This window comes from Onthophagus taurus, chromosome 2 (genome assembly GCF_036711975.1).
Source record: "Onthophagus taurus isolate NC chromosome 2, IU_Otau_3.0, whole genome shotgun sequence".
NCBI lineage: Eukaryota > Metazoa > Arthropoda > Insecta > Coleoptera > Scarabaeidae > Onthophagus > Onthophagus taurus.
Window position 1 is genome coordinate 28,853,118 of NC_091967.1, and position 24,184 is coordinate 28,877,301.

The window sequence follows — 24,184 nt, forward strand, 5'->3', positions numbered from 1 at the left end:
TAGTTGAAAAATTTGTAATAAATTTTCGATAATAACGGATCATACCCAAAAAGACGCGAATCTCTTTAGCATTGCGCGGCCTTTGGAGTAGACTGATCGCTCCAACCTTCGCGGGATTGGGCTTGAGACCTTTGTCTGTTATTACGTGCCCGAGATATTGACAAGATTTGTTCAAAAACTCGCATTTATTCGGTTGTAGTTTTAATTTATTTGCTCTTAATCTGGAAAATACGTTTTTGAGCTTGGTATTGTGGTCGGATAAAGTGCTACCGTAAATTACGACAAATTACGACAGTCAGTGTTACTCGATGATGAGTGACGTTGTGTCCTCCGTAGTTGCCGAATCTCAGGATGCTTTCGTTGCGGAAGGCACTTCTGCAGATGTCGACTTAAACAGATCAATTACCGATAGTTAATAAAACCTGTCGTTTTCCTTCAAGAGAGCAAGGTTTATTGTTTGATTCGGTTGACGGGTTTCAAAAAAACGATTACGTTATTAGTTTGGGGGGTTTAATTGGGCCAAAAAACATCATTTTTGCTTCTAGAATATCAAACAACCGTATATGTATTTATCTGCAATGGTCTACTTTGTAAGACACAGAAATTTGCCCTCGGGAAGTATAAGGCTTGGTTCTTTTAGTTTCCCAATCCACAATTGCGTCCGTTACTTGGGTGTAATGATAGACAACAAGTTAACTTGGAGGAAGCATATTGATAGCATAATGCAAAAATGTGAAAGGTTTTTGAACGTTTTTCGGGTATTTGTGAAAGTTAAATGGGGGGCCGACATTCACGTGGCACGCGGCTTTTATAGAAACTGTATTAGATCACATTTAGATTTTGGTTGTAGTATATTTGGTAACGCAAAAGAGAATCAATTGAAACGTTTAAGAATTATTCAGAGTAAAGCTTTACGCATAGTTTTGGGCGCCATGAATTGCACTCCGGTGGAAGCTTTGAATGTTGAAGCGGTCAAACCACCTCTTTTTTTACGAAGAATAGTGCTGGCATTTAAACAACTCCTGAAACTAAATGTTTCATCGAATGGTGTTCTTCCGAAGAACATCCATAGACTTACAGTATCAACAGTGTCCGGTCGTTTTTGGAGAAGGAAATCTTTACCTCCCCTTGTTGTTGCTTATAGACAGCTCTTCCCAAACCTGCACATTGTGCTGCATCGATCTATATTCCCTGCTATCCGATATTTTGATTATATTCAACCGATACATGTTATATTCCCTCATTTTGGTGATAACACATTACACAATAAAGGAATATTCAATCAGTTAATGAATGAAATTAAATATAGTTTGATTATTTACACAGATGCGTCTAAGATATCTGACGGTTGCGGTTGTGCTTTCTTAGTACACAGCAGTGGGTATCACATCAAATTAAAGTTGGACCCTCATAGTAGCATTTTCTCTGCGGAAGCATATGCAAACCTTGAGGCCCTGCGGTATGTTTTGTCAGTCCGTTGCTCTGTCGTGTCAATATTGTCTGATTCTCAAAGTGTGTTGATGGCTTTAAGACACAAAAAACATTATACTACTCTCCACCCTTGCGTATTGGACATTGTATCCACTCTTGTGGCATTGTCGGAACAAGGAATTTCATGCATTATATGGGTGAAAGCACATAGCGGTATAACTCACAACGAACTAGTTGACGTGTTAGCTAAGGAGGCGATACAGAATGATTAGCACATTGATGTGGGACTCCACTCTGGAGAAGTTCTTTCCCTCTACAGAAATAAAGAAGAGAGAGAGGGATGGATTTCACACTGGAAAGCATACTATAATAAAGGAATAACACAATATGCAGTTATACATCCTACTGTCTTGTTTTGCCAGTGGTACATGGGGGTTGAGGTGTCTCGTAGGTTTTCAGCTATTATTGCACGACTGAAATTTGGTCACGGTCGTTTTCCATCTCACTTGTATAAGATTAAGATTTTGTCATCTCCGACCTGTGAATGTGGAGCAGAATTTGCGGATCTGAATCACATATTGTTGAGTTGCAAATTTCATGAGAAATACCGCCCAAGATTTATTAATGCGTTGCTTGCCTGTGGTTTTGTTTTGCCTTCGACGACTGAAGACATGACGACTTTGCTGTGGTCGGTAAGGAAAGCGCTCGGCATACAATCTTTCAGCAGCCCGAAAATTTTGTCTGCATTCCCCCAATAACATCAACATGTCATACGCTTCTTCATTGTTGAAAGGCATGTTGATGTTTAAATAAAATTCTAATTAGTTGTTCAAGATAAATACGAAGAATTGATAACTGCTAGTTTCACAAAGTTGACGTTCTGTCAATAACAATTAAATAATTTTATTTTTTTTTTATAATATTTACTTTATTAAGTTTTATTATTTAGTGTTTTGTAATATTCTTCTGTGGTAAAAAAAACTCCTTGTTATTTTATTCATTTTGTTAGTAAAAACAATTTCTTGTTATTAACCAGCCATTTCTAAATTACACGATTTTTCAAAACGACGAATAGCGACATCTATTTGTCAACTTAAATAACACCGGTAAAAAGTACCAACAATTAGGGTTTATTATTTCGAAAACGATTAGCAATATAAAATTTTTTTTCAAGCGAAAGAGATTTCTATTGAAGAGTTCTTTACGATGATATCGTAATTGACCCCTCTTTACATATAAAATATTAAAGTACTACTCAATTGCACCCACTTCCGGATGTTGTTGGTCGGTCGTAACACACTATCTAGAAGGAGGGTGTCTGCTTTAGTTGACGAATTTTTTATTTCAACGCTCTAGGACTCACCGTTTCCGAATAAATTGGCTGGTACGGGTGGTCTGGGACACCCTGTACATCGCACACTTCTAGCAATGTGCCTTTACCATGGTAGATTTCAAAATCTAACGCTAATCCTTGTGGTGTTGCACATACAAAATTCTTTAGACCTTCAGGAGTAGATTTGCCTCTGACAAACTGTTTGATCCCACATACTCCTGTAAATGGGATCATCTGTTAATCTATGGCCACTATTTGGCGCCGTTCTAAAGATAAACAACCATTTCGAATTTTATTTATCAGTGGCCTAATTTTCCACAGCTTATCTTTTCTTTTGATTTCTTCTGGTACATCATTATCGACAACAACTTTTAAATGGGTTCTCAGAGAGAAGGACCTTCGTCTAGATATACTTTTAACAATACGCTCCACCCGAGTAGTAGTCGCCCAAAACATTTTAATATGAGGGAATTTCAAGCATGACATTAAAATTGAAATTCCAAGAAATTTGTTTACTTCATCTATCGACAAATTCATGGGTTTATTATCATGGTCCAAGGACTACTTCAAATTGGTACAGGAGCAAATGTTTTCTATGACTGAGTCATCTAGATACATTGTAATGTAATCTTTGACAGACCAGTCTTTTCTCTCCAAACTAGTATCAAACTCTTGCGTATCAAATAGTGGTCCTTGAAACCTGATAACAAGAGAATTTGCTTCAAATAACAAATTGATAATAACCGAACACTTTTCGGGCTGAATGTAACTGAAAGTTTTTTACATACCTTTCAGTCTTTTTCCAAGTTTTTCGCCCATAGCGATTCTTCAATTCACTTATTGGAATATCAAATTCCGGGTCAGAATCTGAACTTGATTCATCTGATGATTGCTCCTCAGCTTGTTGTTCAGCATTCGCTTCAATAGGACCTTGATTGACGAAATTTCCAACCGTTTCCTGCTCTTCATTTTCAGAGTCATCATTGTCCTCATCAAAACCTTCAATATCAGAGACATCCAAACACGCTAGTAATGCCTCGTCATCCTCTCCAGGTCTAAGATGAGTTTTGTTGCCAAATATTGCTATGGTAGAAATAAATAAAATTGTTTTGAAATGTAGGCAAAAAGATTCCATGTACATTTAAATGGACGTGAACTATTTCTAACCTTACAATGTGGATGTAGCCATAAATTGGTTTAATTAATATGTAGAAGTGAAGAAGGGATCATAAACTACTCCGTAGTACTGATTTTGCACAAGATATTGAAAAATTTTACGTAAAACTTACCGTCAAAAGTTGCTTGTTTAAAGGCACTTATGTTCTTGCACGTTAAAACATTAGTCATCCGTTAAACTTGCACATTAAACCCACAGATGGCAGCAACAGCCTGTACATTTTGATGGACACACGGTTCCCAAAGCATAGAACAATAATTTAACATTATAATGGTATAAAAACAAAGTGTCCATTAAAATGGACCTGGGATCTGAAGAGGATATAGATTTTCCATTTTTGATAATAATTGATCACTATAAGAGTCAGTGTTTGACCAACCTTTTATCCTTTTAATTTTACAGATTGATTACTGTTTAAGGGTGTTCAATTACTTTTATTGTTATAAAAAAGGCTTAAAAAAATAGAAAAGAACCAAACATTTACACTTATGTTTATATTAGGCTTAAATATTTATAAAATTTAAAATCGGTTAAAAAACTCAGTGTTTGACGTGTTTATGTCCTGTAAATGACCAAAAGAAGAATCAGTAATTGACCGCATATTTAAACTAATTGTATCTTAGTTTTAAAGTATAAAAGTTTTGGTCAAATACTAAACAATTTAAACAGGAAGATATAAGTTTTAAAAACAGGTATTACACATTTTTCCGTTTTATTAATCAAATATAAATACTTGTGAGATTATACCACAACCAATTCGTCTAGTATTTGACCGTTTGGTCAAACACTAATTTTTAATTAAATTTAGAACTACTAGTCTTTGACCGCCTTTATTTTCACAAATAATTAATTAAAGCGGTAATTTTTTAATACAACCAATAGAAAACATTATTAGATCACTGGCAAACAAAAAAAAACACCATACATGCAAAAACGGCTGAATAATACGACCTTGTTTAGGCGAATTTCTAAACATAAAAATTACCATTTTTAGCACGATGTGAATAGGCCGGCAGTTGGTGCAAATTAAACAACAAGAACTCAAGAACGGTATGGTCGTAGACTTTTTGCGTAGTAGGAGGTGGAGAAGAGACTGGTGGCTATTTGTGGACAGATTTATTTTTTTTAGATATTCCTTGGAACCTTAATTTTTCATTTTTTTACAAAAACGGTCAAACACTGACCAACGGTCAATTACTGGCGTTTTACCCTAGTTGGAAGAAGTCAAATAGAAGTTAAGACAACGATACTGTCTTTAATTATTAATTGGTCACCTTTGCCAATCTTCCCAATACTGAATAGAGAAGAACACTTAAGCTTGTCGCTCACTTGCCCGTCACAGCACGGCTCGATGCCGTCCATCGCCTGGCAGCGACGGATGGCAGGGTCGCTTACTTCTCCGGCGGTAACCAGTAACTATGCTGCGTGATGTGAATGGAAACGTTTTTAGTTTACATCTACCAGCGACAGATTCACCATGTTTGTCAACAGTAGTTCCGACGATGAAGAAGTTATGATAGTGGCCGCAATACTAGCAGAAGATGAGAGCAAGAAAAAGAGAAAGAGAAGCACTTGGATTCACCCCATTAATAGAAAAAGATTAAATCTTGGAGAGTTCCATCATCTATTTAATGACCTGAAAGAAGATGAGAATAAATTTTTCCAATATTTTAGAATGTCACCAACTAAATTTTCGGAACTTGGTGATATTCTAGAGCATGAATTAACATTCCAGAACACTTCATTTCGAAGAGCAGTATCAAAGGAAGAAAGGCTTGATGTAGCATTAAGGTTAGTAATAAACAATTATTTTAAGTCGAGTTTATTAAAGAAAATCTCGTCCAGCAAAAAATTAAAAATAATAGTTATTCCTAAAAAAAAAATTTTTTTTAGATAACATATAAGAACAAATTACGCTCTAGTAGTTCATGGTATCTCTGTTACCGTCGTTATTGTCGACATTATCGTTCCTAAGGTCATTTGATGGAATTAGCAGGCTGTCCAATGCTGTTGTTTGTGGTTCAGAGTATGACATGTAAGATCGTGTGGTTGTAGGATGCTGCGTTTGAGGCCGCGAATATGGCAACTGATATGGTTCTTGCTGAAATTGTGGTTGTGGTGGTAGGGGCATAGTGCCTTGCTTTTGATGATGAAAGGATGCAAATGGAAAACGATGAGTATCAAAAGCCGTTCCCTGACCAGGCATCGAGCTGAAATTCATATTTGTTCTCTCCGCGTCACTCACTATTGAACATATTTTGGATTTGACCTCTATTTGCAATTGCGGAGAAAATGTTTTTACAGTCTCCGCCATACATTCAAAAATTTGTTGATAGGGTCAGAAGTATGCGGTATTTCCGGAGTAGGCCGTCTTCTTTTATCATTTAAATAATTTTGCAATACTTCTGCCGATAATAAGGTAGCATTTTTCTTCTGATGAATGTTGTCCTTTTTTTTGGCTAACATTTGCGTTTTATTAAGAGTAGCATTGCACGCTGTAGACGTAGAAGAGCAGCTTGCAATACTGAGAGGACTGACTACTTCGATATTTATGTCCTGCTCCTGCGCTTCTGTTTCTGACGAGTCAGATATATCAACATTGCTGATTTGTTTTCTATCTGCCAAAAACGGTTCCAGAAATGACATCTGCTTATCATATCGCCAACTTTTCTTTTTTTCTGCTGATTGACCACTTCTGGTTTTCTGAGATTTCATGGATTTTCGGAAACTGTCCCTCAACGTTCCCCATCTTTTTTTGCATTCGGAAACTAAAAATGAAACAAAAAAAGTATAGCTGATAATTTTCACTACCTAACCAGGTTTTGTTTTAGATTTTTTGATACGGGATTTTTTGACATTTCGAACAATTGCATTTAGCTACCGACTTGGAGAAACAACAGTTCGTAACATAGTTTATGGAACTTGTGAGGCTATATGGAAAAAATTGGGACCGTTGGTAATACCTTCTCCTTCAAAAGAAAGTTGGATACAAAATGAACATGATTTCCAAAGATTATGGAATTTTCCCAACTCTATTGCTGCCATCGACGGAAAGCACGTAGTTACCGATAAACCCCCTTATAGTGGCTCATTATATTTTAACTACAAAAAGACATTTAGTATTGTTTTACTTGCATTTGTAGATGCACATTGTAAATTCACTGCCATTGATGTAGGCGCCTATGGAAGAAATAGCGATGGTGGAATATTTGCAAATTCTGCAATTGGAAAGAAAATGTTCAAAAATAATCTGGATTTACCTCAAGATAAAGCTTTACCTGGCACTAATGTAATTATGCCTCATGTCTTTGTAGGAGATGAGGCTTTTCCTCTACACAAACATTTAATGCGACCTTATCCAGGTGGCGAAATACTGAATAACGAAGAAATTAAAATCTTTAATTACAGGCTCAATAGAGCTACACGTGTTTCAGAAAATGCTTTCGGAATTTTGACAAAGAGATTTCGTATTTATCAAAGACGCTTGCAAATTATCCCTGAGCACCTCGATAAAGTTGTACTTGCTACATGTTGTTTGCATAACTTTCTTCGAAATGATACATGCCATTGGACCGAAAACGACGAAGATAATCAACCCTCACACGGATTAACAGATATGTCAGGAATAGGTGGAACTTCAACTGCACTTGCAATGGAGATTAGAAATACATTTAAAAATTACTTCTCTGGGACTGGTTCCATATCATGGCAAATGGCAACAGTTAGGAAAGGCAAAAGAAATACGGCAGTCAATATTGAGACTGACACTTAGTAATTATTGTGCAATAACAATATGTGGCACAATTCATTTCATTAAAAATAAAATAAAATATATAAGCACGTAACGGTTGTAAAAATTGGTTTTATCGAGATAAAAAATTCTTTAAATATTTTTTAAAATTACAAACCGTCGCTTGTTTACTGTATACTATCCATTCAATAAATAAAAAATATATAATTATAAATATTAAAAATATATAATGTCAATATTTACCAGGTCTATTTATTTCTCCTCCAATTTCCTCCCATATGTTATCCTTCACCTGTTGATTATGGTAGTCCTTGTTACTCAAATCATAAATTTCCTTATATTTTTGAACCAAGCAAATTAATTTTTCGTCATCCATTTTAAAAAGTAGTGTCTTCTCTTGCGTGCACTACAGAACTTAAGAGCTGTGTGCAGCGAAAAAATACAAAAATGAACAAGTTTGGACATGTCGCTCCTAGTTGACGTTATTTAATGCAGGCCGATGCCGGCCGACTCTGCGCTCACTTGCCCAGCGCAGCACGGTACAGTCCGTTTTTCACCGGAAAGGATCGGAGACCGGCAATCCATTCCGTCGACGGCCGGTCTGAGCCGTGCTGTGTCGGACTAGTGAGCGGTTGTTCATTCAATTGCATTGTTCCGATTCTATCCGGATTTTGACGGCACGTGCTGTGCCGTGCTGTGACGGGCAAGTAAGCGACAAGCTTTATTAAGTTATTACATCATACTTATACTTTCGGATTTTTGCAGCAGCCTGTCCAGATTTTGTTTTTCTTTTCTGAAGTGTCCTACGTAGCTAATCTCGAATAGAAGCCCATTTCTTTTTACATTCATCCACTCCACCTGTATCAAAAAGAAATGTAACATAGACTAAATGTTTTGTTTCAGGTATCTTGCAACTGGAGATAGTTTTAAGACCATACCTTTCAGCTATAGATTGGGAAAATCAACGGTTGCTGCTAAAGTCCACGATACCTGCAGGGCAATAGTAGAGGTACTTTTGCACGAAGTGATGTCGATGCCAAATGAAGACAGGTGGAACACTATAGCTAATGAATATTGGGAAAAGTGGCAGTTCCCTAACTGTATCGGGCTTTGGATGGAAAGCACGTAACAATACAAGCTCCAAAATTGTCGGGAAGTCTGTACTGGAACTACAAAAAAATGGAAAACTGGAAAACTTACTCTATTGTGATACTGGCTCTGGTTGATCCGTGTTACAATTTCATTCAAGCTTTCCCTCTCACAACTAACATCATGAGGCCATTTCCTAGGAAAGATCTGACAGATGAGAAGAGAATTTTTAACTATCGGTTAAACAGGGCTAGAAGGTTATCTGAAAATGCATTTGGCATGTTGACGCCAAAATTTCGAATTTTCATGAGATTATTTCAAGGATCACCTGATAACATAAGACGAGTTGTTCTAGCAGCATGTATCCTGCACAACTTCATTCGAAAGAACGAAGGCTATAATTTGCCTCAAGAAAGTCAAACTACTGATTCGAAATAAAGTAAAGTAAATAAAGTAAATAAAGTAATCTTCAGATCTTACCCTGCCGTCGCGGTAGGGCAACAGAAGAAGCATTTGCGGTGCGGGAGCAGTTCAAACATTTCTTTAATTCCCCAGAAGTGTAGTGTAGAGTGGCAAGAACGAAAGGCCCTGATGATTTGACTAACAAAACACAACGTTGTCTACATAATCATTTTATTTCGGTGATTTTGGTGTAACGCAATAAGCCATAACATTCACAGTGCTGAAACAAATCCAACGACACCTCATTTATCAAAATCAGTTTAACCGTTTTCAAGTTATGGTGGAACAGACGAACAGACAAAATTATGGTTATGAAGATAAAATTGTGGACTTACCTGCAACCTCCAAGGTGGTTGCAATTACTTTCCACATTAGTTCTTTATAGTCGGCGTTCTGTATGCTTTTCGTTAGACTGGTCATACAGCACTGGATAATTTATAATTTCCTCAACCAATTTTTCTACATCCATTTTGATTTACTAAAATATAATATTTGTAATACTATTAAAACTTTTCTTTTTATTTCCTACACCGCACCGTGCCCGTCAAGACGTAAGCTAAACTAGTCGGGCACGTTGCGCCCTCGGTGTGATGTTGTTGGTTGTGTCAGTCTCTCGCCGTGCGTAGTCCAACACAGGACAATCACACGGTGCGGTTATGTGTGTCTACTCCTTAAGTCGGTTTTTTCAGTGACGCTGACGTGGATTGACGCGAGAACTCGAGAGGAAAGGTCTTCTAGTCTTTGGTAAAAGGATGAGACGTTTTCGGTAAAGTCCTGCTTAGTGCCACTGAGTACCTCTAGTAATTGATCAACTGACTTTTTGTCTTGATAAAGGTTAATCAAGAGGTCAGAAATTTCTTCCCGAGTCTTGAGGTTGCAACGAACGTCTACATGTTCGCGTGCGCGATCGATTATTTTGCGTTTTACAAACAAGAGCAGAGGTAACTTGTTGGGAAGGGTCAGCTAATTCGAAAACCGAATCCACTTGTTTGATAAAGCATCTGAGTTTGAATCTGTCATCAGTGAAATTGTCCGAAATTAAACGGATGAGAAATTCAAGAGGAAAATTCCTATCGCAAGGGTTAGCGGGCGCTGTGGAATTGTTGTTATTACACGAATTAGTGTAATTGGAGAGTTTGAGAAAGAATTTTAAAATGGGGTTTTGGAGATTGTAGGGAAAGCAAGCTTTGAAGCAAAAATGCAAAGTTTCTACCCTTAAGAATTTTCTGAGTTTTCCTCGGCCTCGGGCTGAAGTTGCTACGTTCAGGGGACAATGGATTAATAAGTCTGTAATAAATGTTTGAAAAATTTAAATAATAATCCAATCAGACGTCCTCGGGTTTATTTGAAACCGCCCTCGAAGCGGTCATAAATAATACGACGGCAGCTGGCCCGCCTTCTGTCTTATTTGATAGTAATCCTTCGCAAGAAGGAAGGCGGACCAAAAGGATTTTGAAAAAAATTTATTAGAAAAATTGCTTCAGAATAAGGTTTCCTTCAACCGTATAATACTCGCATGCGGAAGATACTGGACACCTGTATATAGTGTGGCAATCATCCTGCATTTTTGACATACTTTTAATTTTGTGTAACGAACCGAACAATCAAAAGTTTACAACACGGCTTTGAAAAAAAGAACTTATCTCGCACTATCTCACTAATGAAGTCTCTGAATTTCACAAATAAAAGTTTTACAGTTTACAGAATTACGAATGCTACGAGCCAACGCCTACAACATTAAACGAAAAATATCCCTAAAAATTTAATCAATCTCGTCTAGCGTTCATAATCAAGAAAATATTAGTTTGATCAAAAACTTCGAGAAGTATACTGTATTATTTTGTTTTGTTCGGTTCTAAATTAATTATATAAACCAAATACATACACAAATAAATCACACAAAAAATATATAACGATTATTTAATTAACAACGAACAACGAACAAAAATACATTTATAAATTATAGAACAAAAATTTCAGGGAATAGAAAAATAAATTGCAGGTTCATGGAGACATCTATTAGTTAAATTCTAAATCTACGGAATAACAAAAACGCGCCTAAATAAATACGTCTGTGCAAGAAAGAGGTAACCCGTTTAGAAGACTGTTGTTGTAGGCAAAGCTTATACCAGAGCCTACGTTGCTGTCTATTTTGTGGTTGGGTTTTCCTTTGTTCTATTTAGCATTTCTTTGTAATTTTTTTACATCGGTTTTGTGCAATATATTTTTAAATAATTATACAAAAATCATAAATAATAATAATTTTGCAGAAAATAGTAGGAAAGTAAGAAAATTTAATGTCACATAAAAACAAATATTTTTTTCTATCCACGTAGAACGATGAACGTCTTCTTAAAACGGCTTCACTGCTATAGTCCGTCTTTGTCATCGTAGTTTATACCCCGAACCCCCACCATCACAGTACGGCCTGGAATGTCGTAGGCTCCGCTTATACGCGTTAGTTTTATGGGTGACTTTTAAGATTGATTTTTTAATCGCGATGGTTATTTAATAAAATTAAAAAATTCGATAAAAGGAAATATGTTCACTTATCTTGTTTCTTTCTGGAGGTGTGAAATACACTGTTGGAAATAATTCACGAGAACACCCTATATAATCTGAACGCGTGAAGATAAATCCATAATATTTGTTTATTCAGCGAGTTTCGAGTTGTTTCGTCGCGGCATTGTTGACTGAGCCGCCCTTTCAAGTGGAACATTCCGTCGCTATGGAGACCGTAGTGGATGGAAAATACCTTTCGTTTTTAGTGTGGTGTGAGGGACCACATTGTTATCGTACTGCGACGTCCTTTTCTGGTTCGGTCCTAGGAAAGGGGTCTTGGTGCCCTTTTATATGTTCGGGATGTTAACGGTCTCGTGTGCCACCTTATGTTAGAGAGTTAAGGAACTCTTTCGCCTCCAAGTAGCTTTTGGGGGTTACAGTCGGAGATTCAGGGTGTTTGAGAGAGGGTGAAAAATAAAAACATGCAGTTCATAAATTAAGAAATAAAATCAAAATTTATTAATAAAATAAATAATAAAAAAAAAAACAATCAACATAGGGGTTTACGGAGGAAAGTATATAAAAAAAATCTTTATTTAAATATATAATCGATAAATTTCCGGTCTAGTGCAATCTTGTGGGACTCATATTTCGGATGTAATTGAAATAATTATTCATAAGGGAATAATTGGTAAGGATGAAGTGCTACGGAAAACTCGCGATAGCACCAGGTCGGGAAGATGTTGCGGAAAACTCGCAGCAACACCAGGTCGGGGAAAGTATTGCGGAAAACTCGCAGCAATACCAGGTCGGGAGAGTGTTGCGGAAAACTCGCAGCAACACCAGGTCGGGGAAAGTACTGCGGAAAACTCGCAGCAATACCAAGTCGGGGAAAGTATTGCGGAAAACTCGCAGCAATACCAGGTCGGGAGAGTGTTGCGGAAAACTCGCAGCAACACCAGGAAGGGGAAAGTATTGCGGAAAACTCGCAGCAATACCAGGTCGGGAGAGTGTTGCGGAAAATTCGCAGCAACACCAGAGTAGTACAGATTCGCCGATTCAAGAACCTCCTCCTCGAACCTGCGTTCGAGGTCGGAGGAGATTCGATGAAGAGAGGAGGAGGTCAATTAACTTGAGAAGGTCATGTTATTTTGACGAAATTATTAAAAATTTGTCTTTATTAAAAATGTATCTTTATTTAGGTTGTTATTAAAAATTTATCTTTATATGTAACCTGTTTACCTAGATGAAAACAATTACTATGTTTATCCTTCGACGCTTCTCAATGAACTGTTAACTGTTAAAATGTTGTCGCGCTGGGTCTAGTAGACCCAATACTCGTATTTACAGAATTTTAAAAGTAGGATATCTTTTTATGGTTTGAATATTGTTGAATAATGCAGCTATAAATAATTATACACATAAATAAAAAATTTATTGATTACAAATAATTTTTATATAAAAAACTTGATAATAAATTAATCTGTATCATAATCAGAGTTTTTATTGTCAGCGACAGTATTTTTGTTGGTACAGGTGTTGCAACGAATGCATGTGTGTTTGAGGCATAAATACTTGAAACACTCGCTACAAAAGTAGCTTGTTTTACTATCGGAACCAACACACTCCTCACAGCGTTTCCGTTTTCCGCTTACGGGGCATTCACGTCGATCTTGTTGAATTCCAGTAGCATCTTGTCGGTATTGCCGAACAGCACGGGGCAAATTTTTCAATGTCGCCCTGTATTTTTGATGTTCACTGGTAAGGTCGCGTGCTAGATGTAGCAAATATTTTCGTCTGATCAAATCTACAGCAGGATTATTTGCACAGAATATTATGTGGGAGTTTATACCTGCTGTATTCAAAAGTGAGTACAACACAACCATTGGCCATCGCTTTGTGTTTCGAGCGCAGTTGTAATTGGCAGACAGTTCGTCAACTTTGTCAACACCGGATTTTGTTTTATTATAAAACGAAATAATTGCCGGCTTATTTTTTGTCCCTGTATCGCTATCTATGTCATCGTCATAATGCATGCTAGAAATGAGGTTGACATTTTTTCGTTTACGTGGAATGTAAGACACGATTGTCTAACGGATAACTGGTGAACCAATTATCGGTTGTAACATTCCTGCCTGTTTTAGAAATTGGTTCAATCAAACGTAATACTACATTTTTTGGGTCATTAGGCACTTGGTAAGGCCCCGGAGGTTGTTGACCAACATATACTTCTTGGTTGAAAGTATAGTACGTTTTTGCATCTGCTAAAGCTAAAATTTTTATACCATATTTACTTGGCTTCGATGGTATATACTGTCTAAAGCCACAACGTCCTCTAAATGCTTCCAGCTTTTCATCAACTGTGGTAAATTCGGATATTGTATAGTGTTGTTGACAATTTTTTACAAATGAATCAAAAATTTCTCGAATAGGAGCCAATTTATCGTACTGTTTACGTTCTTCCCTTGTATTTTTGTCATCGGTTCGAATTACTCGTAAAAGAAACCGAAAACGTTGCAGTGACATTGTCATCCAAAACATGTCGATTCCTGTTCCATCTCGATTCCATAAGTCTTCTGTATTCATTCTACTGCTTTTATGAATACCTGCTAAGTATATCAATCCTATCAGAGCTTTCATTTCAACTAAGTTAGTGTACTTGGCATCTCTAGATCTTCCGTAATTATTGGATATGGACTCTATAGATTTATTAGTATTTTCTACAATACTGGTTAGCATAGAATCATCAAAAAACAGTTGCCAACATTGAAATGGTGTTAGTGCAGATTTTGCAACTCCTTTTACTCCAGGTAGTTCACGTAAAATATTTGATTTTGATTTACGTACCCTTTGGGCGTAAGGTTGCTTATTCCATTTCGTAACGCCATCTTTCCCCATAAAAAACGGTTGTAGGCTTGATTCTCCATCTACATGTTCGTCGTTACTATCGCCCTCTTCTTCGCTATTGGAGTCGCCCCTTTCTTCAACAACATCTTCTTCGTTGTCTTCTTCGTCATCGTCGGGTAGTTCAGTCTTTTCATCTTCAATGTCTTCTGCCCAGAGACGCAACAGCCGTTCTTGCTCCTTCTCGTATGTATTCATACCTATAAAATGGGCCCTGTGCTTTTCGTTATGTATTGTAACATATTGGTACTTACCTGGTTGTTTATTTAGCGCGTTCAGAACGTTAGAATGCCATGCACACAAATTTAGTAAAATAGTGCATTGATAACACTGAAACTGGTAAACTAAAACTTGTTAGGTTAGGTTAGGCGCAAAATATTACTGCGCGCGCACGGATGAACAACTTTCAATAGTTTCATAAGGACGATCAAGTTTGGTCGCGCCGGGTCTGACGTTAAATATTTATCGTAGGTCGAAATTACTTGTGAATTATTCAGCAACTACTAGTTTATCATTAAGCTTGGAATAATAAAAGAAGTGTGTAAAGGTATACGGAGCTTTAAAATATGCGAGGAGGTTCTTGAATCGGCAAATTTTTTTGGGGGAATCGTTCGAAGAGGAGGTCAATTAACTTAATACTAGTAAGTGAGTCATGATCTATGTGCAAGATATTTTTTTAATTTATTATGCAGAGGTATACGGAGTTATAAATATACATGTATACAAACGCACTCGATGCATCCTCCTCCTCCCAATAAGTTTCAGGAACGGTGAGGGTTTATAAACGCCTGCGAAATGTGGTATTGACGTAGTTCTTTCATAACAAGTAGAAGTGTACAACATTAAATTGTAAAATGGTCGTGTGTGAGGATTGTGGAAAAAGTTTTACTCGAGTTGACAATTTAAAAAGACATCAATGATTATCTTGCATTGGCAAGAGAATCAAGCTTGACGCACCGCAAATTCCAAAAGCAGTAAAATGTGAGGCTTGCTATGATTATGTAAATAGACAATGTTACTCTGCATATTTACGAAGCAACGCACACAAGCGTAACGCTGTTGTTATAATCGATGACGGAGTGGAGAGAATAGCTGGAGCATTCGGTGACAAAATCGTCAGTTATCGAATAAGTGAAGAAGGTTTTTTTGTGGATTTGGATGAATTTTCTCATAGAATTCGAGAAAAAATACTAAATCTAATACAAAGCGCAATCGATATTCACCGAAATGTAAAATTAAATATGGAATGTTTTGGTTTGTATTTTTTACAATCAAAGGAAGACTGTGAAATAAAATCATTCAATACGAAAAATAAGGTAGTGTCATTAGCGTCGGATGTGTATAAAATATATAAGGAATTTATTGATGAAATTTCATCAAAAATGTCAGAATTCCAGGAACGAGATTCAGGTAAGCGTAATGTGACATAATATACCTATATATTAAAAAATAAATGTTTCAATATTTTATTTAGCATGGACTTTAATGCAAATTCTCTGTATGGAGTTAAATTTAAACAAATATAATCCTATCAGAGCATCTAATTACATCGATCTACCATCGCAAATAAAAGCAAAGCGTGCTGTGATAAATATACAAAACGGGGATGATGCATGTTTTGCATGGGCTGTAACATCCGCACTACATGAACCGAACGGTTTACCACAGAGGACATCTTCGTATCCGAATTACCTAGACTGCGGCTTAGACTATTCAAATATTGTTTTTCCAGTTAAATTACGAGATATACCTGTATTTGAAAAGCAGAACAAACTATCTATTAATGTGTATGGAATAAATGAGTATTTTAAAGACGGTGTTATGAATTATGACATAATTACAATGTATATATGTCGACAAAAAGAAGAAAGACATATAAATTTATTATTGGTTACAAATGATTCCGGGAATAGTCACTATTGTTGGATAAAAAATCTGTCTCGATTACTAGCATCGCAGAATGGTCATGAAAAGTACATATATTTGCGACGGATGCTTGGTATTCTTTACGTCAGAAAATAAACTTATCCGTCATCAAAGTGACGATTGCAGCAAGGTAAGGGCAATTTTACCAACAACAAATTTGAAAATAAATATGGAAATGAAGAAAAGGAAAATATACTACAGTTCGAAAATTTTGAACGACAATTAAAAAATACCGTTCGTGGTGTATGCAGATTTTGAAGCATTACGTAAACCGATCGCCGATGCGGAAGCAACAGAACTTAACGATGATAATTCATACTCCGTCAAATGTTTCAAACACGAACCTTATGCATTTGCATATTATATAAAATGTTCATATGACGAATCATTGTCGAAGTTCGAAATATATCGCGGATGTAATGCTGCTCAAATTTTCATGAGCAAGTTGGAACATGACCTTCTGAATATATACAAAAATTATTTAAGCCAACCAAAAGAAATGCTCCCATTACCACCTATTGATAGATTAATACATGAGATGCAGGATATCTGTCACATTTGTTCGCACAAAATAAAAGAAGGTAATAAAGTGTGCGATCATGATCACCTAACTGGGTTGTATAGAGGACCCGCACATGCTGTATGTAACATCAATTATCAATTACCAAAGTTCATACCGATATTCTTTCACAATCTTTCGAACTACGATTGTCATATGTTTGTGAAAGATATGGCATTAAAAGAAGAAGACGTGGACGTTATAGCACAGAATAAAGAAAAGTATATATCATTTTCGAAAAAAATTATCGTAGGAGAAAACATTGACAGCAAGGGAAAGCTAAGGCGGGTTCATATGAAATTGAGATTTGTGGATTCATTTAGGTTTATGGCTTTATCGCTAGAGAAGTTGGGTTCATTTTTGGAAGACAACCAATGCGTTCAAATCAGAAAATATTTTAGGAACGAAGAACAGTTTCGACTTATACGTCAGAAAGGAGTTTTTCCGTATTCCTTTGTGGATTCATTCGAAAAGCTGAATCTTACCGCTCTGACAGATCGAAGTAGTTTTTACAATACTTTATGCGACGATAGTATAACCGAAGAAAATTATTGTCGTGCACAAACGGTGTGGAACTTATTTAACTGTCGCACTTTAGGCGAATATAGCGACATTTATTTAACGTCTGACGTTTTACTTTTGGCGGACGTATTTGAGAATTTCCGAACCATCTCGATGAAGTATTACTCTTTAGATCCATGTCATTATTTCACAGCGCCGGGCTTCGGTTGGGATGCATTATTACGAATGACAGGGGTAAAATTAGAATTATTAACGGACATAGACATGTTACACTTCTTTAAAAATGGTATTCGCGGTGGATTAAGTATGTGCACTAAACGCAGTGCGAAGGCTAACAATAAATTAATGATGGAATTTGATGAAACCAAAGACCCATCTTATATTTTGTATCTCGACGCTACGAATTTGTATGGACACGCAATGAGACGAAAATTACCGACGGGGGGATTTCGATGGCTATCAGATGAAGAGATTCAAAAGTTAGATATTTACAATACGGAAGACGATTCCGAAAAGGGTTACGTGTTCGAGGTAGATTTAGAGTATCCGGAAGCAATACATGATGAACACAACGATTTGCCATTTTGTCCAGAACGGATTGTACCCCCAGGTTCAAAAAATGCAAAGTTAATAGCAAATTTGGAAAATAAAACAAAATACATCATTCATTACGTGAATCTAAAGCAGTGTATCAAGTTCGGATTGAAACTAACGAAGATTTACAGAGTATTAGAATTTAAACAATCCAACTGGATGCGGAGCTACATCGATTTCAATTCCGATAAACGTGCGAAAGCTAAGAATGAATTTGAAAAAAATCATTACAAAGCAATGAATAACATCGTATACGGTAAGACAATGGAAAATGTGGAAAAGCGAGTGGATATAAGACTAGTTACCCACTGGGAATGTCGTCATAAGAAACCGGGCGTGGAAGCCCTAATAGCTAAACCAAATTTTAAATCTTCGAAAATATTTTGCGATAATTTGATAGCCGTTCAATAGAACGTCGCGGAAGTTCGTTATTGCAAACCGCTGTATGTGGGTTTCAGTATATTAGAGCTTTCGAAAACCGTAATGTACAGCTTCTTCTATGATTACTTAAAAGTTAAATATGGAAATAACATAACACTTTTATACACCGATACTGACTCCCTAATCCTAGAAATTACTACTCCCAATGTATATGAGGATATAAAAGAAAATATTGAATTTTTTGACACGTCCAATTATCCGTTAGAGAATATACACAATATACCTCGCGGTCGATCTGTGTTGGGAAGAATGAAAGATGAATATCCAAACAGGTGCATAACGTCATTTGTTGGAACAGGAGCTAAGGCGTACTGCATCACCTTGTTGAATGATAATGTAAAAAAGGCTAAAGGAGTAAAGAAATATGTTATAGATAAACATTTAAGCGTGACCGATTATAAACGTGTGGTTGAATGTGGCGGATCGATTCATAAAAAAATGTACATTTTTAAGTCAGAATTTCATACTATGTATACCGAATTAAAGAATAAAATTGCTCTTTCATCGTGCGATGATAAACGATACATATTACCGAACGGATGTAATACTTTGGCGTGGGGTCATTGGTTGATAAAAAGATTGAATGCGAATAAATGAATTTAATTTTAGAAAAAATTGTAAAGAATAATAATAATAATAATAATGTATTTGTAATGTTCGATTGTTAATAAAGTCTTGTGAACTTTTATATAGGTCTTTATATATACGTTCTAAAGAACGTTAGTTTTTGAGATCCAAGAATTATGAGACTGACCTAATCCTAACCATTTCACAAACACTTGATTTCCTTTTCGTCGTAGCACTTTTTCCACCAAGTAGACGTCAGGATATTTAACTTTTTGTAATTCCTATCGATAAAAACCACCCATAATTTTTTCATTGGATGTATCTTTGAGCAGATATGTTGTTGGGAAAGTATTACGAACAGAATGTATTGTAAACACTTCGTTAGACCAATTGGGAGTATAGTTTTTGGTGAAGGCGTGTCGATGCTTGCTCACTCTGACGTGATCACCGACATTAAATTTTTTGGTATAAGGATCGGCAATTTTTATGTAATTATAAACAGTTTTTAACAGTGTCGGTGCGTTTCTGTTATTTACCTCGCTAGGTTTCATTCCTATCGTCCTGTGAACTTGGTTGTTATAATCCAGAATTAATTTGGGAAGCAATTCCAACCAACGATAGTTACCTTGCATACTAAATTCTTTCCACATTTTTTCTTTTATTGTTCTATTAAACCGTTCAACAATAGAACTCTTTAAATTGGAAAATGAACTGTAGTGATTGATGTGATATCGTGACATGAGCTTTTTAAAATCCTCATTGTAAAATTCTTTTCCGTTATCCGTTTGCAGATTCTTCGGTATGTTTTTCCGCTTTTCCGATAGAACTGTTTCCATAGCTCGCGTAACTTCTTTGCCAGTTTTGTTTTTTAGTGGTACAGCCCATCCATACTTTGAGAAAGCATTAATAACTGTTAGAATATATTTAAAATTACCATTTGCTTTTGAATAAGGTATCATCTCCACTAAATCAGCTTGAAATAAGTCCGTTAAACCTTTTATAATAACACGTCCGCGTTTATACTTTTTCCTCACGGACGCGTGAAACTCGTTTACGACGGACCTTTTAATATCGCTCATTTTCTGGATATTTCAATGAGCAGTTCTACCATAAAAGGTTTCTTGAGTAAAGTGGTCTTCGTTGTGGGTTTGCAAACTATTTTATCTCCAAAGGAGAGAACATTTAACTTTTTATTTGGATCGAAGATACTCCCGTTAATAATCATTTCAACGTCTCCTTCAAATCGGTGATGCACTATTTCACCAATATAGAAGAAGTTTATATATTTACTTACGTAACCTAAATTTTGAACAATGTAATAATTATCCGTTGTATCCGTAGTTCCATCTCCGCTAAACGTAAGTATTGTTGGTTGTTTGAAATATCGTTGTACGTTTTCACGTTTCTTAAAATGAGCAGCAATGTTGTGTCCGTGTATGTGTTTACCAAACTTATCGATCGTCATACTAGACGAATGTTTTCCGAACTTGCTTAAACTCATCTTCTCTAGTTCATAAACGTCGGTGGTTTAAAACAAAAGATGTGAGAGTCGTATATTTATGATATTATTTTAACGTATAATCTCGGCCTCTATTAGCTCCGATATTATCGATGATATTTCATTGACATGTGCAGAATGACCTACCGTTTGCGAGGCCATCAACAAACGCAGTCTATCGACAAGTTCGTTGGAATCGTCCCAGTACTCGTATTCGATAAGAGCCCCAGGGACGACTTGTTTTTGTAATACACCACCGACTTTTTTCTTCGGATTCGGCCAGTATTTAGCCCAATGCACCTTGGGTTTGTTACCTTCAACGATAGGCTTGATAATATTCTGAAATTTCTCACTGTCGTCCTCAGTAGTCATACCTGCCTCTGGAATGTAATTAATGTACGGAGCATTTGAACGTAGTAAGATATCTTTGTAGTTGCGCATGTCCTGAATTGTAAATTTGCCCGGTTCGTTTTTAAATAGTAAATCATATAAACCAACGGTTCCCGTATATTTAAAGTTTCCAACGTGAATATCCTGATCCTCAAAGTGAACAGGACTGACTCCAATGTAGAAACCTTCGGGAGTTTCGCGAACACCGTATAAACGATCATAATCATCTTTTAAATCAGTTGTTAAACCAACAATATACGTTCTGGGCAAAGGATGAAACTGACTCAAAGCGGCTTGTACCTTTGGAGACTCCAATCTTTCTTCTATTTCATCTTTAAGTCGTTCTATTCGATTATGTGCGTCCGAAATAAGAGCTCCGGTATCCTCGCTAGAATCGAGGAGTTCTTCTTCTTCGCCCGGCGGAACTTCATATACTTCTTCTTCTGCATGAGCTAATGGACCAAGAGGAGAAGACGTGGGAGAAGATACCAACCTTTTTTCAGGAGTCGATGTAGCAAATTTTCGTCGCTGTTCTTTTAATGGAACTTTCGGTTTTCGAATAAAATATTCGGTCTCGGTTTTAGCTGGTACGTCAGAAATATCCGGCGAGTAGCGTTGTATCTTAGATATCAATTTTTCTTTTTTTGGAGATAAACTTCGTTTTGGAATGGATAGTAAAGGCGCAGTGTCAAGTTTTGCGACAATATCCTGTAACGGTCTCGCGATGGGTGCATATGCGGTTTCCGACCGAAGTCTTCTTTTAAAGAACGAATTTTGTCTCTCACAACTTCTCGTGCTGCGATAAGTTCTGCAGCTATCGTCTTGTTCATTGTATGATGTATGTGAAGTTACTAAGAACTGTACAGCTGATGTCGTTAGTTTTAAACTTCAATGAATTTATCAAAACCCTTACGGTAGCGTCCCGTAGATACACTACAATCTAAATCAATAACTAGGATGCCGTGTCTATTCTCCCAACAAGCGTCGCTAATTTCCTTTAGCCGATGAAGCTCCATATCGCTCATTATGTGATCTTCAAACACGTGTTTTAAATTTGTTAAGTCTTGTTTAAATAACACTAAAAAGTTACCATTATCGCGAACTAATTGTTTTGGAATTGCACTATAACTTTGACAAATTAGAAAGCAATCAATGTTTTTATGCCGACCATACGAAAAAAATTCCTTAATGACATTTTGACCTGTACAGGAAACATCGTCAAATACGACTATCGAATATTCTTTCGCATCTTCCGGTCGAATGAACTCATCTATATTAGAAAATTCATAGTAACCGAAATCTTTTATAGGTTCAATTAAACGTCTTAAAAAATCGTACTTATTTTGGTATAACGAATTGGAGCATAAGTATAAGTTTAGGAAGCGGAGGCCATTACGTGCAAGTAAAAGCGATAACATAGCATTTGTTTTTCCGACACCAGAGGGTCCTACAATTAAACCTTGCATACATTTTCCATCAAATAAATTACTGTGCCTTGTAAAGTGTTCTTCGGTCGTACCTTTACTAAAATTTAGTATTGGCAGTGTTAGCGGTTGCGGTAAACACTTTAGTTTCTTATCGATCATGATTCTCGCACTAAATGAATTATAACATTAACAGGATAAGACTGAATAAAAATATAGCAAAAGTAACTTTATATAGATATATAAAATATATTGAGTATATTGGAACTATAAAATAATAACAATTTAACTTAATAATTAACTTAATATTAACTTAATAAATAAAAGAAGAGAAGGAGTAGTTACCACTCCTCCTCCTCTTCTTGATATCTTTGGTAAGGAGGTGGTGGTGCTGCTGGTGCCGGAGTAGTTGCCGGAGTCGGTGAACTAACACATGTACAACGGTTAATGTGCATGTTTTGCACATCCACTTCACCCCTCACCACAGCCGATTCTGACACACTCTGCAGCTGAGAAGATAAAATTAATGACATGGAAAAAAGTATTATAAGTATAACGTACCAACTTAAATATAGCATCTAATTTTACCTCCAACGAAGCAACTTTCTGGTCCAATTCACATAGTCTTATCATATGATTAACTCTCATATTATCCATATGATTGTCTCTCATATTATCAGTCATCTTTAAGCTAGGAAGGGAAGTTTACGCTATTAGTAGTGAAACTAGATAAAATACATTCAGCCTTTTTAATTTCACAGGTTAATGATGCTATGGTGATGTCGAGCGATATTGTTAAAGGGTTGTTACAGCTCGATGCAAGCCCTTCTCTAAACTATGAAAGTTCTCTCAAAGAGGTCTGCAATTGAAGAACCTTTGCATGAAGGTCTTTATAAAAATTTTGATACAAATTATTAATTTCGGCCAAAATCTCCCCTTTGGTTGTTTCTACTGCTGTACACATTGCGTTTGAAAAAAGGCTGGCAGACACATCGGAAATATCTGAAGTAGCAGGAATATTAGCAGGAATATTGTCAACCCTTAAGATGTGTACTTTCGGGCTTAACGAAGGAATTTCGGTGTTAGGGATATTTGAGTTAGTAACGGGAGCCAATGAAGCTTTAGAAGAAGAAAAAGAAGCCTTAGTAGCTTTAAGATACTTCCGGTTACTACAGTGTTGTGATACCGCCATTAAAGCAAGAGAGTTGTCGGATTTATCGGACTCGTTCTCGGTAACCACTTTCGACTGTGTCATTTCAACCTTCGACGGGGTCACTTGTTCAACTGACACATACTTGCGTTGGCTACGTCGCGAACGAGCACGTGCCTCTCTTCTTTCTTGTCTTTCCTCTCTATACTTTTCTGACGGTACCCACACACCTGCAGCCTTCTTCCAATGTTCACGGTTCCCCGAATTCCGACGAAGTGAAAGGCGTTTCACATTTTTATCGTCGACATTCGCGGAACCTGCGACGTTCAGAAGCGACGGATCTTGCTGCGCATTAGATTCCACGTTAGGATCCATCGGCTGCTCATTAGGCTGCACGTTTGGATCCAGCGCCTTCTCAACAGTCGATATGTTCAACAGGTTTATGTCAAAACTGTTTAACAGGA

The 24,184-nt window shown here is 36.6% G+C and overlaps 2 protein-coding genes and 1 long non-coding RNA gene across 3 annotated transcripts; 2 read left to right on the plus strand and 1 right to left on the minus strand.

Moving 5' to 3' along the window:
* The first annotated feature begins 2,716 nt into the window (after positions 1-2,716).
* On the plus strand, positions 2,717-7,934 carry LOC111419295 (uncharacterized). Its single transcript, XR_011639804.1, has 2 exons — positions 2,717-5,732; positions 5,835-7,934. It is a non-coding gene; the product is annotated as an uncharacterized lncRNA (long non-coding RNA).
* Positions 7,935-13,809: 5,875 nt separating this feature from the next.
* Positions 13,810-14,847, minus strand: LOC139432693 (piggyBac transposable element-derived protein 4-like). The gene has a single exon (XM_071201456.1). The coding sequence runs from the start codon at positions 14,845-14,847 to the stop codon at positions 13,810-13,812; it is 1,038 nt and encodes a 345-aa protein (XP_071057557.1).
* A 2,227-nt stretch (positions 14,848-17,074) lies between these two features.
* LOC139432694 (uncharacterized) lies at positions 17,075-18,661 on the plus strand. Its single transcript, XM_071201457.1, has one exon. It carries the CDS (start codon positions 17,075-17,077, stop codon positions 18,659-18,661), a length of 1,587 nt encoding a protein of 528 aa, XP_071057558.1.
* The last annotated feature ends 5,523 nt before the right edge of the window (positions 18,662-24,184 follow it).

Bases quoted from the DNA above. Each gene is read 5' to 3' on its own strand.
- LOC139432693 (XM_071201456.1), bottom strand. From the start codon at position 14,847: ATGAATACATACGAGAAGGAGCAAGAACGGCTGTTGCGTCTCTGGGCA.
- LOC139432694 (XM_071201457.1), top strand. From the start codon at position 17,075: ATGCTCCCATTACCACCTATTGATAGATTAATACATGAGATGCAGGAT.